This window comes from Epinephelus lanceolatus, chromosome 22 (genome assembly GCF_041903045.1).
Source record: "Epinephelus lanceolatus isolate andai-2023 chromosome 22, ASM4190304v1, whole genome shotgun sequence".
Classification (NCBI taxonomy): Eukaryota; Metazoa; Chordata; class Actinopteri; order Perciformes; family Serranidae; genus Epinephelus; species Epinephelus lanceolatus.
The window spans coordinates 569,986-593,073 of record NC_135755.1 but is presented as its reverse complement, the minus strand read 5'-3'; the positions used below and the strand labels follow the sequence as shown (position 1 = coordinate 593,073).

General features: G+C 44.0%; 1 protein-coding gene across 1 annotated transcript; it reads right to left on the bottom strand.

Annotated features, from left to right (window-relative positions):
* Positions 1-18,278: 18,278 nt before the first annotated feature.
* LOC144459908 (uncharacterized) lies at positions 18,279-21,210 on the bottom strand. Its single transcript, XM_078164714.1, has 3 exons — positions 20,155-21,210; positions 19,626-19,725; positions 18,279-18,535 (listed from the first exon to the last, which is right to left on the bottom strand). Exons 2-3 carry the CDS (start codon positions 19,723-19,725, stop codon positions 18,279-18,281), a joined length of 357 nt encoding a protein of 118 aa, XP_078020840.1. The 5' UTR covers positions 20,155-21,210.
* Between the last annotated feature and the right edge of the window lie 1,878 nt (positions 21,211-23,088).

Genomic DNA, 23,088 nt, shown 5'->3' with positions numbered 1-23,088 from the left:
TCTTGACCTTCACTCCTGAGAAACTTCATCTTGTGTTGTTCAGTGGTCACAGCACACGACTGACACACCAGCCAAGACATAAAATATGCTAATGAGTTATTTTCTATACAAAACACGTTATAAATCTGTACATTACTTTAAAGAACACGTCGTATTGAACACATAATGATCATGTCAGAGAGCATGCAGGGTGAAAAGGGACCAGGTGCATTAAAAGTGTGTGAAGCGTCACTCATTATTTGGTTCGTCGAGCTTCTTCTCTGTCCAGATTGGTCAGCTGTAGAAAAAAGACAAATGTGTCTGTTATTTCATTTTAAACTATAAGTTTTTAAACAATCACCAAGACTACAGTAATAACAAAATAAAGACTTATTATCTTTGCATATACGACAAGCAGAGTTCCCAAGACACATTAATTAAACCTTCAAAGCTCTCACTGCAGAGGGTCAAATTATACAATACAAATAAAACAAGATAATCTATTATGTTACGCAGACGACACCCACATTTATTTATCCAACTCTGTCACCAAGCTGCAATATTTTTACCACCCTACGTCGTTTGCTGCAGCTCAACAGTTAAATTACAGCATGTTTATTACCCAAAATGCAAATAACCAACTTCATTAGCAATAGAAAATAAATAAAATATATGTGCTAATTTTCTTTCAGTAACATGTTGTACAGTACATTAAAATAATCATATCGATGAATTATCCATAAAAAAGAGCTACAAATGAACTTGTTCAGAAGAATAAACAATAAAATAATACATGACTGTAAATTAATTAATAAAATGTACAAATTCATTTTCTAATTGAACCACTGATGCACTGATTTGGAAATTCTGGGCTGATACTGATACCAATGTGTAAATTACAGTTTCACCGACAGCTGATACAGATGTTTTTGTTGTTTGTTGTTGTTATTTATTCTTTGTTTCCAGGGAAACACAGAAATCTACACTATAAAAAATAAATGGATCCAGTCCTTCATCACACTTCACACCTTTGAATGAGCACAAACTCAATAACACACATTTATGAAACAACCTTTAACAGAACCTCTGCCCACCTCCCCCAGAGAGCAAGTAAAGTGAAGGGCTTCTCTGTTATTTAGTCGGCTCTGACATGTAGTTATGTTGTTGTGACCTCATGTCGTATTTCAGAATAAAAGCAATAACAGTTTTAGTAAAAACTAGTAAAAGATAATGACTTAGATTTCTGTTCTTCCCCCATCTGTAGCGCCCCCTGTGGATGACATGTACATGGATGACGCATGTACTGCCCATGACATGAGCCACCACTGAAGATTTCCATAGTCGTCATCATTGTACTGATTGAATGAGTCTAAATATACAATTAAATGCAACTTGAGTTAGTGTTTTTGTTGCCAAAGCTGGTCAACAAACCTGGAAGACATTGCTCTATGTGTAGTTTTTGGCTGATGTATGTCGTATAGCCTCGTAATGCTTCTAGCAGCTACTTTTGGCATGTCAGTTAATACCTACCTTTCCCCAGAGTGACGTCTCCTCAGCACCAACAGCAGCAGAGCCACCCATAAAACTGTGCCCACCGTCCTGACGAGGAGGTAGAGGAGAACAGGAAGTTGATCCGAACAAAAGGGCATCGCCTCGTCATGATGTCCTGGAACAACAGTGCTGGTGTCAGAGCTGTGGCGCCCTCTGAAAGCTTCTTTCACACATGTACTGATTTAATCATTTCTGTTGGTGCCTTTGAGTTGGATCTCATTCAGGTTAATGTCTCACCTGTGACAGTCAGCCGGCTCTCTGCTGACTCTCCACCTCCAGAGATGAGACACCTGTACAGTCCTTCATCAGACTTGGACACACTGTGGATGGTCAGGTTTCCTGCAGAGACGTTCTGGATGAGGCGGCCATCTTTATAGAAGGAAGCAGAGATGTTGGCAGAAGCTGTCTTGTTCCTGCAGCGTAGAGTCACAGTGTCTCCCTCCATCACAGGAGGGACGGGAGTCTCCAGGATCACTGAGCCAGCTGAACAACATACAATATCATTATTATTATCATTATTAGTTTGATGGACATGACTGTTGGAGCTTCACAGACATATACAACTGAAAACTGGTGATCATAGTGCAGCAGGTTGATGGAGGATGTAGCCATACATCATAATTTTATCTGTGACACCCTGAAAGTTGTTTTTCATTGGCCCACGTCATGTGACAGACGACCATCCGAGTGGAAGTACCTGATAAATATGATGTAATAGCATGAAATTTCCAGACTTTACAAACCGACCATGACTAACACCCTGAAACCATGTGGGACAGATGGTAGAGAAGGGAAATGGCTTCAGACAACAGACTGTGGCAGATATGAGGCGTCCATGTTTGTTGGGTTTTCAGAGACGATTCTATTATTGTCGCTTTACAGTCGCCTCTCATGGCTATATATTACATGCAAGGTATCAGCTGTTTAGTTCCAGGACCAACCAGCACCAGAACACCAGCAAAAGCTCATGGTTAGCTGTAGAAAGAGACATCATGGTACAGGAAGTGAACACCGGTCTCCCGCGTGAAAGTCCAGGATTTGTTGGACCCATCCCCCCCCCCCCCCCCCCCCCCCCCCCGCCCACTCTACAGGGACATTCCTGTGTTTCCAACTGAGCGGTGTCTCATACCACCGCAACAAGTGCCATCTGACTGCTTTATGAACTGACGCTGTCCATCCACGTGTCACACTGCTCCAACAGGTGCCGACTGGCAGCATATCACAGGGAGAACATGTCAGAGCACCTGGAGGAAACCCACGCTGACACAGGGAGAACATGTCAGAGCACCTGGAGGAAACCCACGCTGACACAGGGAGAACATGTGGGAGCACCTGGAGGAAACCCACACTGACACAGGGAGAACATGTCAGAGCACCTGGAGGAAACCCACGCTGACACGGGGAGAACATGTCAGAGCACCTGGAGGAAACCCACGCTGACACGGGGAGAACATGTCGGAGCACCTGGAGGAAACCCACGCTGACACAGGGAGAACATGTCAGAGCACCTGGAGGAAACCCACGCTGACACGGGGAGAACATGTCAGAGCACCTGGAGGAAACCCACGCTGACACGGGGAGAACATGTCAGAGCACCTGGAGGAAACCCACGCTGACACAGGGAGAACATGTCAGAGCACCTGGAGGAAACCCACGCTGACACGGGGAGAACATGTCAGAGCACCTGGAGGAAACCCACGCTGACACAGGGAGAACATGTTAGAGCACCTGGAGGAAACCCACACTGACACGGGGAGAACATGTGGGAGCACCTGGAGGAAACCCACGCTGACACAGGGAGAACATGTGGGAGCACCTGGAGGAAACCCACGCTGACACAGGGAGAACATGTCAGAGCACCTGGAGGAAACCCACGCTGACACAGGGAGAACATGTGGGAGCACCTGGAGGAAACCCACACTGACACAGGGAGAACATGTCAGAGCACCTGGAGGAAACCCACGCTGACACGGGGAGAACATGTCAGAGCACCTGGAGGAAACCCACGCTGACACAGGGAGAACATGTCGGAGCACCTGGAGGAAACCCACGCTGACACAGGGAGAACATGTCGGAGCACCTGGAGGAAACCCACACTGACACAGGGAGAACATGTCGGAGCACCTGGAGGAAACCCACGCTGACACGGGGAGAACATGCAAAATCTATACAGAAGTTTGCATACAGTCTCTTTCAAAATAAAAGCACAACGTTGGTACAACACTGCTAACTGATGTTTTTCCTCCTTCGGAAACAGAACAGAGTTTGATAGATGTCGGAGGTCACTGCTCAAGTGCTGGTATTAAACAACTTAAAGTGAGACCAGGTTGTTTTTGGCGACACTTTGCACCAGTGTTCATGGTAAATTTTAAAGACCTGGGTCTCTTCAGCAGATCATGGTGGAGCTGTGAGCCACAGTAGCTGTGTGTGTTTTTCTCGGACCTGTTCCTACTTTTCCAGCAGCTTTTGTGCCACCAAATTTGGGTGCTTCAAGCCAAAACCTGATCTCCTCAGAACCAAAACCAAGTGTTCTGTGACAAACCTGACCACACCAGAGGAAGCTGAAGTTTCAACATGTCGGCTACAGAATAATGTACACATATAACGTATCCATGGTTTCCAGAAGTGTCCAGAGCAAACACTTTATGTCTGACGAACATGGAAACTGCAAATGTTTTGACATAAACACATTATCGTCTCTTTCCAGGTCTTAAACTATGAACATGTGACACTGCTCAACATTGACGCCTTCACTCAGTGTTAACTACACTACACTGTATCAAGGCCCTTAAAGACAGACTCAGTACTCACACTGTGTGACGCAGAGCGCTGTGACCTCCATGTTGTCCTCCTGCTGACTGACTGATCATCAGACTCAAACATAGTCTAAGTTTAATGTCGATGAAAGCTTCCTCTTCCTGTGTGGCTTACCTCTGCAGTATAGACACGTCCTGTGGAGGGACCCTGTGCTAATATCTGCTCTCACAGCTTTGTTATGTGGGTAAAAAAATCATCTTCAAACCTTCACTGTCGCTGATATTGAAGTAGTGAGACTGAATCAGTGTCAAAATAACTGACACATGTCAAAGTTGAGCACCTTGGAAATACAGACAGCAACAGTGTGAAGGACCACAATACTGTGGAGTAAAGCCCCCCCACCCCCTCCTATCGCATCACATAATCTACAGAAATCCAGCAAAGACATGAAAGTGTCCTGCGATGCTCATGTTCATGTGTTGTCTCTGACACATGCTAACAGGCCTCTTTATTCAGTGTCTTGAGCTTTATTTTGTTATAAACGTCCCTCATTTATTCAAAGTGATGAAGAAGAGGTCCTAGTCTGCCCTCTGCAGTCAGTCTGAGTGACTCATACAAGCTTTGCTCTCTTTAGTTGTGTTACAACGACCTGATCTCGTTTGAAGTCGTAGAATTCCACCTCTTTGTCAGTGACCTCAGTGTCAGACACCGACGCCAGAAGCAGTGTTCAGTTGGTAAGGCAGCCAGATGGAGTTTCATGGTGTTAAGAAATGTCAGTGGCTGCCTGGCACCTACTGTGGCACCTGCTGTGGCACCTGCTGTGGCACCTGCTGTGGCACCTACTGTGGCACCTACTGTGGCACCTGCTGTGGCACCTGCTGTGGCACCTGCTGTGGCTCCTGCTGTGGCACCTGCTGTGGCACCTGCTGTGGCACCTGCTGTGGCTCCTGCTGTGGCACCTGCTGTGGCTCCTGCTGTGGCTCCTGCTGTGGCTCCTGCTGTGGCACCTGCTGTGGCACCTGCTGTGGCACCTGCTGTGGCACCTACTGTGGCTCCTGCTGTGGCACCTGCTGTGGCTCCTGCTGTGGCACCTGCTGTGGCTCCTGCTGTGGCACCTACTGTGGCTCCTGCTGTGGCTCCTGCTGTGGCTCCTGCTGTGGCACCTACTGTGGCTCCTGCTGTGGCTCCTGCTGTGGCACCTGCTGTGGCACCTGCTGTGGCTCCTGCTGTGGCTCCTGCTGTGGCAACTGCTGTGGCTCCTGCTGTGGCAACTGCTGTGGCACCATGATGTGCAGATGGACGGCGTCATTTTATATCGATAACTGGTAACAACGTAATATATGGAGCTGGAAAGTCCCTATGAGGAGGGAGGGGTGGTGGATGAGGCCAACAAACCCTGGACGCTGTTTGCTTCCTGTATAAAACTAACCACGTGCTTATGTTGGTTTCCTGCCTGGAACGTCAACGGCAGATGTCGAAGGATAGCTAGTGTGTACAGTAACATGTAGACTGACACTGGGTGTGGTTACATGATGGCTTCTCATTCTGAATTAAAGTCTTTCCAGGTAGTTTACATGGGAAATATTCATTCTGAATGAGGGTTTACACAGAGATCAGTTTAATCGCCTTTATTCAGGTCTGCGCAAGGTTTGGGGCAGGGAAGGTTTCTGATTGGATAGGGGGCGGGCGGATGTTATGTGTTTACGTTTACCAGAAGAAAACACTGTAGTCCTCGCTCCAGATAACAAGATGCTTGACGACGCCGTTCTTAGTGCCTTTTTCAGGCTTTTTCTGCTAATGCTTTGTCTGCTGAGGAGGAGAAGGGAGATAGAAGGGTGCTATGTCATAATTCCGACATCCCATTATTCCAGAAATTACCCATTGTTCCGAAATCTCAATGTTTCGACATCCCATTGGTCCAACCATATTAAACTCACTGTTCCAAAGTCCCGTTGTTCCGAAATCTCAATGTTGCAATGCAAAAAGCAGCAAGAGACCGTGCTGTCGTGTTGTTTACTGTTGCCATGACGACAACAGTCACCCTGTTTTGAGGAAGTAGAAACGATGTTGAAAGTTATAATTTTAACCTAAACCACGATCTTTTCCAAACCTTAACCAAGTAGTTATTGTGCCTAAACCTGACCAGACCTTAACCATGAAACACTTATTTTGTAACAATTAAAAATGAGATTTCGGAAAAAAAGGGATGTCGGAATAATGAGCGGACCCCGATAGAAGACCGTGCTGTGGCGAATGGAAGCACAATAAGTCGCGAGCCATATACGTCATGGCACCAGAAGCGCAAGGAAACGAGCATGTGCAGAAAGACCGGAATGAACTTAAAGAGGAATGAGTGTATACAAGTGTGAGAAATTCTTTCATTGGGAATTAGAAACGGAATATTCCAGCCCCTTACATCGGATTGAATTTTCAATCACATTGGCCATTTTCATTCTGAATTAGGTGTTTACAAGATCACTTTTAATAGGAATGAACTTTCATTCTGAATGAAAAGGGAATTAAACTGCCCATGTAAACACACTCAGTGATGAAGTGCTGAAATGTGACGCCTTGGGATGAGAGCGTGTTGGTTAGCATGTATGAGGAAAATCACAACACTGTGCTGGAAAACTACAGATTTAAGAAGCAGTGAAAACATCCTGGAGTTCTGAGAATGATCTCACAAACAGACGACATGATCCAAGTCATCTTAACAGTTAACATGATCAAATATGTCATCAACCAATCAATAAAAGCACAAATCCTTAAACCACAAAGAAAAGATAGTTAGCAGTACATTTGTTCATTTATTATCCTTCCAGTATGTGACAGTGTATGTGACAGTCTGCAGCTGCAATGATGATAAATCATGTAAACAGACCGACTCTTCAGCCACTGTTGGCCATGTTGCAGTCAAAGGAACACAGTGTGCTGTATGTACGAGCATCTTTGGCCCTCAGGCTTCGTGACACAAATGAGCATCAAAGATCTTAATACGTTAATACGTAGAGTTTGTAACACAAGAGACTTTAAACTACTTTTACCTGTGGAAACTTTTAATCACATGATAGTCACATGATAGTCACATGAGCCTCGGTGCTGAGCTGCTGCTGCTGCACAAGTGACAACAATCAGACACCAAACATGCAGAGAAACAGAACAATAAATCAAAATTACAGCTCAAAAAAGTCAGAATCAAAAATACAACCATGACAGTGTAAGTCTAAGAAGTTGAGGACAACCACTGCTCGACCCGGAGAAGAATAACCAAGGTGCTGGAAGCATCAGTGAGTCCAGACCTTGATCAGAGCACATGTGCTCTGTGTGCAGAGATCTGCCCCAACAATACGTCTAATATATACAGGTACAGGTAGCTAGCAACAGGAGGTCAGAGGATGATGTGGACGGTCATGTGAGGACAGGTCTGACAGCCACAGCGTCTACCCTCCTACCAAACTTTAAGAATTACTAATAATATGGGCACTTCCTTCCACCTATACTGTAGTCCTCTTTGTCTTTTTGCAATCTGCTAAGTTTATGCCAACAACTAGGCGGAAAACTGCTGTTCAGCTAAGAACAATGGCAAATATACGCACGGAGCTGGGCGAGGAACACGCGGCCCTGGCAGCAGTGTCAGAGGAGATATTGGCCAAATATTTCAAAGAGGCTGATGAAAGAGCTGAGGCTCGTGCGAAGAGACTTGAAAAACAAATTGATAAGATGAACTCTGTTTTGTCAAGAAATCAAAACAATCCGCTTGGATACGACAATACTGCAACAGCAACAGCTGACTGTCAGAAGGACTTCCAAAGTTTGAATAAAAAGCTGGTTGAATTTGAAGACAGATCACGCAGAGACAACCTGCTGTTATTCAACCTCAAAGAGGGTCTGGAGAAGGACAGCGCCCTCGCCTACCTGACAGAGAAGATCCCGACTTGGTTCGCTGATCCAGTAGCTTTCCCCCCAGAGCTGATGAGATGTCACCGCCTCGGGCGGCCGGGACTCCGGCCTGACGGGAGACAACTCGGCCCCCGGCCGATGATAATGAAGTTCCTCTGCTACACTGACAGGGACCGCGTCTTGAATGCAGCCAGGGAAAATCCTCCTACGGTGGGTGGCCTCCAGCTGAAGTTTGCTCCTGACTACAGCGAAGCCACTGCAGCGCGTCGTAAACCTTGCTACAAGCTGATGCATGAGGCCCGTGTACAGGGCTACAAGGCGTTTCTGCTTTACCCTGCTACCATAAAGCTCATAAAGGGAAGCGAAATCCACACTTTTACGGACTTAAAAGAAGCCGCTGATTTCATCTCCCCTTCCCAATCTCCACCAGAGGCCTGAGCGCCCGGCTACAGGTGTGCAGAGGCGCATCACAACTGCCGAGCTGCAGAGAGGTAAGACTGTTTACTAGCTGTATGGCTGTAAGTTAAACATCACTTGAACATCGTACACTACCAACCTCGCTCGAACTACTAAAAACTGAGCCTTATATTTTTTTGGGACGATTTGGACTTTCTTTTCTTATCTTATTTTATTTCTTAGGCTCTTGACCCTATAGCCTAACCCATTTCCTCTTGTATGGAGGAGGTTGGAGGCGACATGGTTGTCGCTCTTTTTTGTTATTGTCTCACTCCTGTTGTGCACAGGACATTATGGTGCTTGTTTGTTTCTATTTTGTTTGTTTGTTTGCTTGTCTGTCTGTCCTGTTGTTTGTTCCCAGAAATAAACCACAACAGCCGTCTCACTTATAAATGTCAGTCTTTATATGGGCTTTGATGATTTAATTCATGATGGAGACTGTGTGCAGCAGTGCATTAGCATTGATGGGAATTTAAGGTGCAATTATGATGCCCCTGAGAAATTGAAATGTCTCAGTAATCATAATAAATACTCACTACTGCACCTAAACATTAGAAGTCTGAATAAACATCATGATGATTTAGTTTCTTTTCTCTCTAACTCAGGCTGTAGTTTTGATGTGATAGGATGTACTGAAACATGGTTAAAGGACAGCTCATATGTAGACATCCTGAACTTAGATGGCTACAATTTATATTACAAAAATAGACTTGGTAGGACTGGTGGGGCTACTTGTCTTTACATAAAGTCCAAGTATCAGATAAATGTTTGTCATGACCTTTACATTGATGATGATTACTCTGACTCTCTCTTTGTTGAGACAAATTTAAGTAATGGTAAAAAAACTTACTGTTGGTGTGATTTATCGCCCACCTGACACTGACCTTAATATCTTCAGGGTCAAGCTGGATGAGCTTTTGTTCTCCATAAATGTGGAAATTAAAGCCTGTGTCATCCTTGGGGATTATAACATAGATATCTCCAAGGATGATGCTGCTAAAAATGATTTCATTAATACTTTACACTCTTTTTCATTTTTCCCCACAATTAATTTATTTACTAGAGTAACACATACTACTCAGTCAATTACTGACAACATCATCACAAACATTCAAAATACTAAATGGGATTCTGGTGTAGTGCTCTCTGATATTTCTGATCATTTCCCCATTATATTATTTCTTGACTTTGGCTGTATGATGATGGACACACGGCACACAACAAAAATTAAAGTCCTAAATGAAAGCAACTTACTGAAATTATGTCAAAGTCTGCAAACCAAAACATTTGACTCAGTTTATTGTTGTAATGATCCTGAATCTGCATATGACACTGTGATTAATGACATCACTGACTCTGTCCAGACTATCATTCCAGAGAAGACTGTCAAATGCAGTACCACAGATCGAAATCCCTGGCTCACAAAGGGCATATTGAAATCCATCAACCACAAAAATAAACTCTATAAGCACTACCTAAAAAATCCAAGTTACACTAACAAGGAAAAATACACAAAATATAGGAATAAACTTACACACATTATGAGACTGAGTAAAAGAAATCACTACACTGAACTTATCAAAGCGTCTCATGGTAACTCAAAGAAATCTTGGCAAGTGCTAAATAAAGTCCTTAACAGAGGCCAGAAAAACACCGTGCTTCCTGGCATTGATGATCTTGGTAACAGTTTCAATAATTACTTTATTTCAATTGGTGAAAATCTTTCCAGTAGGATCAGTCATCCAAGTGGAGCTTCATTTAAACATTATTTGCCAGGAGAACACTTGAATTCATTTTTCATGAAGCCAACTGATAAAAATGAAGTCCTCAAAATTATAATGAACCTGAAAAGTACTTATACAGCTGGGGTGGATAATATTTGCAGCAAAACCCTGAAAGCTATTGCTAATGTAATCATCGATCCACTTGTTTACTGTTTAAATCTGTCTTTATCATCTGGAGTTGTGCCAAAAAAGGCAAAGGTTGCAAGAGTGGTACCAGTATTTAAGTCTTGTGACAAAAACTACCGTCCCATATCCTTCTAGCCTACACTCTCAAAAGTCCTTGAGAGAGTAGTGCACAATAGACTCAGTGATTACTTGAATAAATTGAATATTCTTACTCCATCTCAGTATGGCTTTAGAAAAAAGAGCACCACTTGTATGGCAGTCCTTGAGCTTATTGAAAAGATTAATGATGCCATGGATAAAGGTGAATGTGGCATTGGTGTGTTCCTGGATCTATCTAAGGCCTTTGACACCATTGATTTTGAGATTTTATTGAACAAATTACATCACTATGGTGTCAGAGGTGTTGCACTTAGTTGGTTTAGAAGTTATATGTATGGGAGACAACAATATGTATGTATAAATGGTCAAAAATCTTTATGCAAACCCATCAAATTTGGTGTTCCCCAGGGCTCTATTTTGGGGCCACTCATCTTTATCCTGTATGTTAATGATTTCGTTTAATCTTCATCTGTACTACACAAAATACTGTTTGCGGATGATACAAACCTATTTTTATCACATAAGAATCCACTTGAACTGCAACATATCATTAATAGAGAGCTAGTGAAGGTGGACACATGGTTCAAATGTAACAAATTATCCATAAATATTAAAAAGACTAACTACATTTTCTTCCGATCTCATAAAAATCACCGGCATGATCTGCCTATTACTCTTACTATCAATGGGCAGGATATTGAGAGAGTCTGCTCCACTAGACTCCTGGGGGTCCACATTGAGTTCTTGAATTTCAAATCTCATATAAACTCTACAACCAAAGAATTGTCTAAATACGTTGGTCTGTTCTTTAAGCTAAGACACTTCCTCCCACTCTCAGCACTGCTTACTTTATATAAAACCTTATTTAACCCCCACATAAATTATTGCAATGTCATATGGTGTAACACTTCTCCCAGCCATCTACAGAAATTACAGATTCTCCAAAAGAAAGTTTTACGTGCTTTATCATGGTCACATTACAACGCCCCTACAAACCCACTCTTTCATGCTCATGGTCTACTAAAGCTTTCAGAATGTAACATTTATCACAATGCATGTATGATGTACCAGGTAGTATATGGCTTAAATAACCGATTGTGTGACCTTGTTCCAGTCTGCTGTCCACTACACATACACGACACTAGAAAAAAGCATCTTATGAAGGCTAAAGTCCACTAGTCTGAGTGTAGCGTGCAGGGGACCGCAGATCTGAAACGAGCTTGATACAAATATCCAAATATCACAATCAGTCTCCACCTTTAAGAATAACTTAAAGAAACATCTTCTTTTCTTTGTGGAGCTCTTTACTGGGACTATGTGTCGTTTTGTTGTTCTTGAATTTGTGTGTTACCTGTTATATGTCTGGGCCCCCGCCTATAAGCTTTAATTAGCTTCTCTGGGGTGACCCCATTTCACATGTCTCTCGTGAGTTCAACTTCACACGTTTTCCTTGATATGTGAATGTGAATAAACATAAACTCCCTGAATAAGTAAGATGAAACACCAAAATATAAAACACTACTAGAAAGCTACACAAGGAATAAAAAGCATCTTTGAATTCGTTCTTTCCTTCACACAGTTTGTGTGTCTAACATCAGACTGTTCTTGTTCCCACGTCGTCAAACACCATTGCCTTCACAGTGATGTCAGCATCAGACAGCGACGCCTAAAGGCCCATTTATGCTCAACGTTAAATACGGATCCGGATACAGACGGAGCCTTCTGTCCGCGCTCTGCGTTCATTTCATCCCTATTTTTGCACATTTCCGTAAAGCTTATGGAAACGGGCCAAATGGAGCAGTACCACCGGGAACCGTGGGGGCAGTGTTGCTGTCACTACCCGATACGTAGCTCTAGTTAGACACGAAGAAGAAATAACAATGGCTGAACTTTTTGAGGAGAGGTTGTGCGTCTTGTCATGCTGGATGTGTGGGGCCACCCAGAGAAGTTTTCGAATGCCCCGGCGGACATCCTAAAGTACTGGAAATGATGCTCGTCGCCATGTTTGTTTTTGAGTTTGTTGTTGTCATAAACTTTTGACTCTGGGCTGCCCCCTGGTGGATATATTGGTTAACATCCATGCCAACGTAAAGGACGCATGGAAGTATGTGGGCAGTGACGGTAACATCATTTGAAACAGACGTATACATTTTCGTACGTAAAGGGAGCATAAATGGGCCTTAAAGCGACCTGTCATGGCGGAGTGATGCACTCTTGGACAGAATCAGTGATGAGTCCAACAAACAGACTTTCACCCGGCGCCCACTGCTGCTGTGATGTTCAGCTATGTCACATATTTATGTCAGTTATGTGACACACCTCCATCACGTATTCAACTGACTTTAATCCCAAACATGTTTGTTTTTTCTAACCTAACCAAGGGGTGTTGTTGCCTGAGCCGAACAGTGACTGTCTGACAAAGTGAACCAGGTGTTACATGTGTCAGTCACGTGTCCGTGGAGGGGACGACCGGGGACACAAGAGTGTTGACAGAGAACAGAAAGTGATGATGAAAATAATACAGTACTTTCTAACCGTCAGTGTTTGAGTCTGAAATGAACTTTTTCTGCCAAAATCACAGCAGTGTTGGTGATTATTATTTATCATCAACACATTCTGTTTCCTCTGTTAGCTGAGTGTAGTTAAAGAAGGGACGGTGAAGATCAATAAATTCACATGGTATAAAACACCACACAGCACAAAACTGACACAACACAATGAAATCAATGTGTGAAGAACAGTTTAAAAGATGAGACTTTAACATGATGTTTTAGTCACATGAATGTAATGATGATCACATTCATGACTCAGTGCTGAAACCTGAGGCCAAACTGTGCTCCTGTCACTGGTGTAAAGTGGGCGGGGCTCAGTTTGAAAAAGGTGATGTCAGGTACTTGTGAGCACCAATCAGGATGAAGCAATATTTGAACCAAGATCAGGTGACAGTTGGTGGACTGTTAGCATATGTGATGGCCAAATGAAGCCACTGGATGGCGCCGTCTGTTCAACAAAGGTCTGAAGCACACGTCACTGTCAGTCCTTCAACCAAGAGCGCCATCTGGTGGAGTCAGATAATAAAGAGTGGTTCATCAGCAGAGAGCACACAGTCACAGTTTTTCACTATCAAACTCTCAGCTTTGATTGTTGCTAATTAATATTCAATCTTAATATCACCTATCAATCACTTAATAATTAATAATCACATTTGGTCCTTTTCAGCCGTCTGAACGGACTCAGAGCAGTGACTCAACATTTTTTGCACATATGTGAACGCTCTGAGAGATCTCAGACCCCTCTTGAGTTCGGTTCACTTCAAGTCCACCACCCGGTTCACTAACCTGTGCACTGTGAACACAAAGCGCTCCAGGTTCACTTTGCTCTTTGCCGTTGAGTTCAGCCGTCTAGATCACATGATGTTGACCTGGGACGCTTTAACAAACAGACAAAACCATGTTGATCTGTAACGCTGACAATCAATCAATCAATCAATCAATTTTATTTATAAAGCCCAATATCACAAATCACAATTTGCCTCACAGGGCTTTACAGCATACGACATCCCTCTGTCCTTATGACCCTCACAGCTGATCAGGAAAAACTCCCCAAAAAACCCTTTAACAGGGAAAAAAAACGGTAGAAACCTCAGGAAGAGCAACTGAGGAGGGATCCCTCTTCCAGGACGGACAGACGTGCAATAGATGTCGTACAGAACAGATCAGCATCATAAATTAACAGTAATCCGTATGACACAATGAGACAGAGAGAGAGAGACAGAGAGAGAGAGAGAGAGATGCAGACAAGGACGCAGCACGAGGAGCAGTTTGTCAAAGTGAAACCAAACTATGTCAGTATGCATTATATAGAAGAGGACTGAGGCCTCTTTCTGTTGGGCCACTTTCTGGTGCACTTTAATGCTGCGTTCACACCTGTCCTGTCCTGTTCGGTTGGTTTGTGCAGGTGTGAACACACCCTGAACCCACCACACGTGACCACAGTGAACTTTATGAGATGAGACACCAGGAGCGCTGCAGCTCTTCCCTCTCTGTCTCTACCTGCTGCAGTCGTTCATGTAGCTGCTTCATGTCAGTCTTTAATGTCACTGTTCTCTCTGTCAGCAGCTTCAGACCTTCTGCCTCTCTACTCTGCAGCACCTTCTCTGTGTTCAGCTGCAGCTGCTCCAGCTCTTCCTTCCTCCTCTCCAGCTGCCACTGGACTCTTAACAGCCTCTGCTTGTCTCTCAAATATTCCTCAATGCTGTGGATTTCCTGTCTTTCTTCACACTCTGCTATGTTCCTCTCCAGGACCTGAAGCTTCTCCCTGATCTTCTCCATCTCCGTCTGCACGTCTTCCAGATCCAGTCTGAACTGCTCCCTCTGGTTCTCCAGTATCCTCATGATACTGGAGAACCCAAAGTCCATGACGTTAGCAATGCTCTGGACCACATCCTGAAGGCTCCTCTCTGACATGACGAGTCTTTGCTCGAGGGCTGCCTTGTTTTCATCCAGAGCTCTCATTTTCTTTTCTTCTCCAGAGGAACAACGAGAGAGAACATCAGATTAAAAACAAACATGTGCTCTAATTCAGCAAAGGTTTTACATCTTCAGCAGCCTGCTGAGCTTCTGTCATGAGCACAAACACTATTCTCTGCGTCACTGTGTCTGAACTGAGGATTAATCCCTGTCAGTCCAAAGTGTCTGCAGATGTTTCAGGGACACTCTGACGCTCAATCTGTGAAACCGTCTGCATGTTGTAACTAAGCTTTTCTTCAGCTCTGTGTCTGCAACATAATAACTGAGAGATCACATTCAGACAGGGAACTTACTTTCTGTCCTCCCCTGGCCTTCAGGAAACTCAAATGCTGCTACTTCCTGTTGGTCATGTGACTTGTGTGATGTCACAGACTTGTACAGAGGGGACGTGTCAGGTGAGTTAAAGCTGGGGACTCGACTGTGTGTTTCAGGTTCCTAAATATGATCCAGTCTGAAGGTGTGTGAGAAGACACTGTGACCTCTGACCCAGCAGAGAATGTCAAACCTCAGGGAGCTTCTGTGGAAAAAATCTGACCCAGACTTTAATTTGGATTTGATCCACAAACCTGCTGCAGGTCATGTTATTATAAACTCTGTGGGTTTAACAGCCAGGTAAACGTTGAGCCAACAAACAAGAAGGTTCAGCAAAGAGGCTCCAGCAGAGTGTGAGGGGAAACTAATGTGGCCAAGTGGATGTGACGCAGTGGGAGAGCTGGTGCGGCCTGGATCTGCTGATCAGGGTGGTAAAAGGCACCTGCTGGGAGCAACTGCTGGTTCCCAGTCCCCTCATCATGTTTTTGTATTTAAATAAAATATGTCTGGTTCCATTATGTTGCAGGCTGTGCATCATGTTGTGTTGTCGAGCTTCCTGAGCAGGTTCAGACGGGAGGCTGCCAGGTTTATTCACTGTCTGATTTATAGCTTTTGTTTTGTTGCATGAACTGTCAGACGGGGTTAATTGTGCTGTTTGCTGCTGACTTGGTGTTTTCTTTTGTGTCTTTGTTGGTTTTGCACTCCTCGACTATTTTGATGACCAAAAGCGAAGTTTATAAACTCGTCTTGCACTCAGCTGATGAACTGGAAACTGATTTTACTCGTGGAATTATTTTTGTAATAAATAAAGATTTCTATTTTGAATGTGATGCAGCTTCTGGGGTGTATTTACTAGTGTTGTAGTACTCGAGATCGGCCTTTTTTGAGGGTCTTGGTCTCGTCTCGGAATCGAGGGCATTTTAACTCGGTCTCGTCTCGGCCTCGGACTGGGCGAACACAGGTTTTTTGAACGAGACGGGTCGAGACCACCACTGATGCTTTTTGTCCGTGCTTTACTGATAAGAGTGAAAAAGACCATCTCAAAAACAGCTGATAACTTCAAATCATTGGCAGCATAAAGATTTCCCAGCTGCAGCTGCTACCTGCCCGCTGTCAGTGTGAGGGACTGACACGCCCCCTGCACACAGAGGATGGAGACGGCAGGAGGAGACGCTGCGTGAACTCCTCGTCCTGAAAGATGTCTGAAGGAAAAAGAAGGGGAGGAAGGAAGGAAAGAAAGAGAGAAGGAGGGAGGAACGAAAAGAGGAAGGAAAGGAGGAAGGAAGGAAGGGAGGAAAGACAGGGAGGGAGGGGAAGAAGGAAGGAAAAAAGAGAAAGGAAGGAAGGAAGGAGAGAAGGAAGAGTCAGAACAGATGGGGACCCCGGAGGACAATACAAAGGTTAATTTCTTGTTCTTTACTGTTTTTCGTTCCTTGTCTGTGAAATGAAAGGGTTATTGTGACTCATCAGGTCAGGTCAGGTTTGATATGGTGAACTTTGTCACAAAGTGAATCAACAAGTTTGCTGAGAGTTGTTTCATTGTGCTCTGCAACAACAGAGCAGGTATTGTTTTTGTTGTTTTATTGATTGAAATAATAAAAACTCACATTTTGATGTTTTCTTATGATTTTCCTTTGATATATATGGTCTCTGAAATGTCTCGACCTCTAAATGTCTCGGTCTTGTCTCAGCCTCTAAATGTCTCGACCTCTAAATGTCTTGGTCTTGTCTCGGTCTCGACCTCTAAATGTCTCGATCTCTAAATGTCTCAGTCTCTAAATGTCTCGACCTCTAAATGTCTCGGTCTTGTCTCGACCTCTAAATGTCTCAGCCTCTAAATGTCTCGACCTCTAAATGTCTCGGTCTTGTCTCAGCCTCTAAATGTCTCGACCTCTAAATATCTCGGTCTTGTCTCGGCCTCTAAATGTCTCAGCCTCTAAATGTCTTTGTCTTGTCTCGGTCTCGGTCTCTGAAATGTCTCGATCTCTAAATGTCTCGGCCTCTAAATGTCTTGGTCTCGGTCTTGTCTCGGTCTCTAAATGTCTCGACCTCTAAATGTCTCGGTCTTGTCTCGGCCTCTAAATGTCTCGGTCTCGGTCTTGTCTCGGTCTCTAAATGTCTCGGCCTCTAAATGTCTCGGTCTTGGTCTTGTCTCGGTCTCTAAATGTCTCGGTCTTGGTCTTGTCTCGGTCTCTAAATGTCTCGGTCTTGGTCTTGTCTCGGTCTCTAAATGTCTCGATCTCGGTCTTGTCTCGGCCTCTAAATGTCTCGGCCTCTAAATGTCTCGGTCTTGGTCTTGTCTCGGTCTCTAAATGTCTCGGTCTTGGTCTTGTCTCGGTCTCTAAATGTCTCGGTCTCGACCTCTAAATGTCTCGGTCTTGTCTCAGTCTCGGTTGGTGCAGTCTTGACTACAACACTAGTATTTACCTTACAGTGACTGAACCTGTTGCATGTGTGTGGGATGTGCCACGCTAACTCTAATGAGAAACATGTAGACGATGTTCAAACTGAACTCACCCAATAATAATAATAACAACAATAATAATGGATGAATGAATGAATGAATGAATGAATAATAGGGTTATATTTGATCCAATCCTGCTGTGTCAGTAGTCTCGGTAGTTTTTATTCAGGTTTTACATGTTGTATGTTTAAGTTGCAGTCAGGAGACACAGTGCAGGACACTCTGCTGCATCATATCAAATATTATACAGACTCGTCTCATGTGTCTCTGTGCGGTCCTGGAGACAGACAGGACACCGACTGAGCAGAGCGTCCCCTCACATCAACAGCCTACAGGGACAGATGAGTCAATCTCCCGACATTTCCAAATCCACGTAGCAAAGACAGTCAGTGCCATGGTGATGGTGATGGTGATGGTGCTGATGATGGTGATGGTGATGGTGATGATGATGGTGATGGTGATGGTGATGGTGATGATGATGGTGATGATGATGGTGATGGTGATGGTGATGGTGATGATGATGGTGATGGTGCTGATGGTCGCAGCAGAAGATCTTGACGGGAACATGATGAAATGATCTGATAGGAGAAAACACAAGACAACATGATCATTTCTGTCCCGACCTGAAAACTGTTTCTACAGCAGACCTGCATGTTTCCCTGGAGATATATTATCCTCTAACTCCGCCAGGACGCCAACGTCCTCGCTCCCCCCTATTTATTTATTTATTATGTATTTGGCACCAGAGCAGCCTAAACACACAAAGTCCAAAATCGCGATGAGTGGTGACAAGTCATGTCATGCCGTTTTTCAACAGAAAAAGTTAAAGGATTACTCGCGATCTTATGTGGAGCTGTTAGCAGGGACTTAGCTGGTTTATAAAAGGTAAGAGTCTCACTCCTACCACTATTTTTGGCTGAGATATACCGTCTAGAAAGTGGGATCATAACTTTCAGGTTTCATATGGCTTTATTTGGTGATATTTTATGGTGTTTCTGTGTCATAAACAACATCAGCTATCATAATCACACCTGATTTCAATAAGGTACAATGTTTGAAGCTGGCTGAGTGTTGTTTGATCACTGATAGGACTGTTTTGAAGCAGAGTGACCCACTTGTCATTTGGAGCTCCGCCTGGATCTTTTCATGGTAAAAACACTGTAGAATGGTCATACTTTGAGCAGTCTTCTTCAAATTTGAAACAAGTGTTCATTGATAGTGTGCCTACAGCCCCACAGTGTCATTTACCTGCTCAGATGAAGCCACAGACAGTTATTCATCCTGAAAATCATTTTTTATTTTATTTTAGGCAAAATCTTCAATTTGTTACTGACTTCAGGGGCCCATTACTCTGTCTCTGTATCACCTAGAGTGTTTCTGACACTTTCACAAGAAACTTCAGGGAGTTTTATTTCTGGCAAGACCTCATGCATGCATGTAGTCAGAGCGGTTCAGAAGCTACTGTCATTTTAATTTGGGGATGTCATTTTAGGCGTTTTGGACACAAAATGGGGGTGGAGTGCTTTGTTCTGCTCCACTGAGACAAGATGGCGGCATGATGAGTTTTACCAATAAAGACCATTTGGTGAAAACAATCTGAATTAATTCCTTCCAACATCAAAGATTAAAACAGAAGAGAGAATAGGATTAAATGAATCTGAGACTCACTGATGATCACGTCTCCATGTGTACGCACCAGACACAGCCCCAGAAAAATGAAAGCAGCCAACGACGACACAAGAAGAAAATCTTTACAGGCTGAACCCATCTGAAACAACAGAACACAAACAGAAGCAGCCTCATGTGAAGCAGCAGTCAATAACAGCTCATGTCTTAATACTTAGTCTGAGTTAACGTGAACACAGGCAGGTGTCATGCTGTCAGTGACACAATCATCTGCATGACATGTTCTGATTGTATTAGTGGTTCGATCCTGAGGAGCAGCTGCAGGAACACCCGCAGTGCCACCTGCCCAGTAAAGATGGCGGTCCAGATAAGGTTGATAGTTTCACCTGTGTCATTTAACGACATGCACCATTACGTTTCTCTCACAGTTAAGATAAGAGTGAGCACAGCAGATGTGACGGAGAGAAGTTCAACAGAGCAGCTTTTGTTGTAAAATGACCCAAAATCCTTCTTAAAAAAAGCTCCATGTAAAAACTACAATCATTCATAACGTGTGTTCGATCCCACGTACCTGTGAATCCACCTCAGAGAGCAGTGAGCCTCAGTCACAGCCACATGTCCTCGTTTCCTCTACTCAGCCCTGCAGTATATTTACCATGTCCACATGTTCACTGCCACAGTGTTTGCTCTGCTAACGCCTTCGCTCTCCAGCCTTTTGCTCCGCCCACCTGCACCTGGCCTCACCTGTGTGATGTCCCACCTGACTGTGAAACTCCTCCCTCTGTGTCACCTGTGCGACATCTGGACGTTTCTGTCTGGTTTCACTTTGACAAGCTTTTCATACATGAATGTGAACTTGAGGTCAACCTGCTGTATCAGACCTGCTTATCTGTTCAACCTTAACACCACTGTTATCAGACAGTGTGTGTGTGTGTGTGTGTACATGACGCCTGCAGTGTAATAACTCAACGTCACTGACTCCAATGATTCAATGAGTAGAAACTAACACAGAACGTTGTCGTTAATAAGAGAGTCAAACAGGTGTGTAGTTTCAAAAGACAGAATGAAATTCTTCTGTTGTCTGAACATCATGAAGCTTCATCACTGAAGAGAAGATACAATCTGAAAACGTCTCATTGTTGGTTTTCAATAAAGCAGCATTTTAAAGAGACGAGGTGACGTCGTCAGAGAGCTTCGACTCACTCAGCTCAGAGTTTATTTTATTAAAAGGCAGTGACACAGTTAAACCACATTGTTCTGTGTGTTCACACGTCTCAGACGCTGCTTATGGAGCTGCTGCAGCTTTCACCACATCTCTGTGTTTGACTTCTGACAGAAGCTTTAGCCAATGAGTCCGAACACGTCCACCACACTTTGTCTTCAGCCTTTCTCTCCTCTGTGTCTCTGTACCTCCTCCAGATCTGTCAGAAATCTATCTTTGACTTTATCTTCCTGTGTGCTGCGAGACAAAGATCTGGATATTGACGGTGGAGGATGTTGTTGTCCTTCATATTACACAGAGAAAACTGAGCACTGAAACACTGTGTGACACATCTGCACCTGAAAATCTGGATATTCAGGCTGTAATGACTGCTGGGTGCTCAGCAGAGGAGAGTGTGTGTGTGTGTGTGTGTGTGTGTGTGTGTGTGTGAGGTTCATATGAAGTGAATCATTTACGTTGTGAAGGATAAACTGTTGTGGATGAAAAAGCTGTTGGTTTAAATCGATGGTTTCCTTCTGTAAACGTCGTCTTTTGTCTCATGGATACACCTGCCTTATGTCAGGCTCAGGTATCTGAGCAACAGGCTGTGAAGGCCTCTCAGGTGACGAGAGAAAATGTTGAGTCATTGTTTACATTTAAATATGTACATTATGAAAATCAATCCATTTTCATCCTGTCATCCGAGGGCAGGTCTCAGAGGCAGCAGGATGAGCAAAGTACTACAGGCCTCCCTCCTTCTCCTCCTGGAGGACCCTGAGGTGTTCCCAGACCACATGACATCTACCCTCGCGTCACCAGGCTCTTCACGTACGGCGAAGAGCCTGGTTTCCATTCACTCTGAATTTTGTCTGGATTCTGGTTCCGGTCTAGAGAGCGGATCCAGAATTCACCAAATTCACCAAAGTAAAACTTTACATTCTGGCGCACCATTGATTTCCATCTCCTGTTTCTCCACGTTGGAAAGTTGAATGGGAAAAGAAAGAAGAGTGAAGACTGTCGCCACGATAGATGCATTTTAATCATTTAAACATGGACGTACAACAGTCTGCTTTAGAAGAGGTTCTTTAAGAAACTTGGTTGATAGAGCATGCTACATGGTGAGCATCACGCACTTTTCCTCTCTCTTCCGCCCCCACCGCCCCAAACTTTATCGAAAAAATGCATTTACAAACTACAGGTATAATGAACAAAACTAGGATCAAGTGCCTCTTAAATAAAACACACAACTGAAATAATAACTTGTAATACAATTAAATACAATAAAAGAAAAAGGTAAACTTAATGGCTTGGGGCTTTTCTTGTAAATTATATTCTTTAAATTAAAAAGTTTCACCGCATTTTTATTAGCTTGGTGCTTTTATTTTGACGGAAAGGCGCATCCATCGAATTCCGGATCCTGTCTCTCTCGCCCTGGTTCTGGTTGCTTACCAAAACGGCCACCAAACGGCTCCAGACCAGATGAGATCTATAATCCCTCCAGTGTGTTCTGGGTCTGCCCCGGGGCCTCCTACCAGCTGACCAGGAGGATCCTGATCAGATGTTGAACCACCTCAACATGAAGGAGCAGCGGCTCTACTCCGAGCTCCCTCCAGATGTCTGACTCCTCCCCCTATCTCTGAGGTCATAGGTGTAGTTTTAGGCATGGACGCTAAGGACGAGTCCACACCAAAGCCACGGAAACACGAATACAAAAATAATGCTGAGTGAAAACTGTAGCCTACTTCGTTTTAGAATTACCATTCACAACTTGCGAAACCTTATCTGGCCTGGTTGACGGCTGCGTTCAGCAAGCTGTCCAATCAACAGCCTACTTTTCCTCCCTCGCTTGGCGTCAATACTCAACCAGCGTGTCTGTCACTGACAGGCTGTCCGCAGCTCAGAGTCAAAACACAATCGATCGGCAACAGCAAGGATTTTGATTACACAGCAACTAAGACTGAAGTTCGTGTGGTCCCTACCAAAGCTCAAATCAAACCTTCACCTCTGTCTGAGGCTCAGCAGTATGGAAATAAAATATAAAAAGGTGAAGAAGAGTGAAGGCAAAGAAATACCCCCCACCACCACTTCCTGATCTCTTAACGAATCAGAGAGCTTCAAACTGTTTGACTGTCACTCCTCAGACTCTCTCACAGAGACCACAAAGCAGCTGTTGCCTCTGTCTCCAGAAACAAGCTGCAGAGACAGAGAGTCCTCATCTACATCACGTCCCAGCTGTAAATCACACCATCAGTCAGCAGGAAGACAAGATGGAGGTCACAGCACTCTGCATCACACTGTGTGAGT

Excerpts from the sequence above, each read along its gene's own strand:
- LOC144459908 (XM_078164714.1), bottom strand. The coding sequence starts at position 19,725 with ATGGGTTCAGCCTGTAAAGATTTTCTTCTTGTGTCGTCGTTGGCTGCT. Across the intron at positions 18,536-19,625 it reads ACATGGAGACGTGATCATCA|ATCATTTCATCATGTTCCCG; the intron begins GTGAGTCTCAGA and ends TTCTCCTATCAG.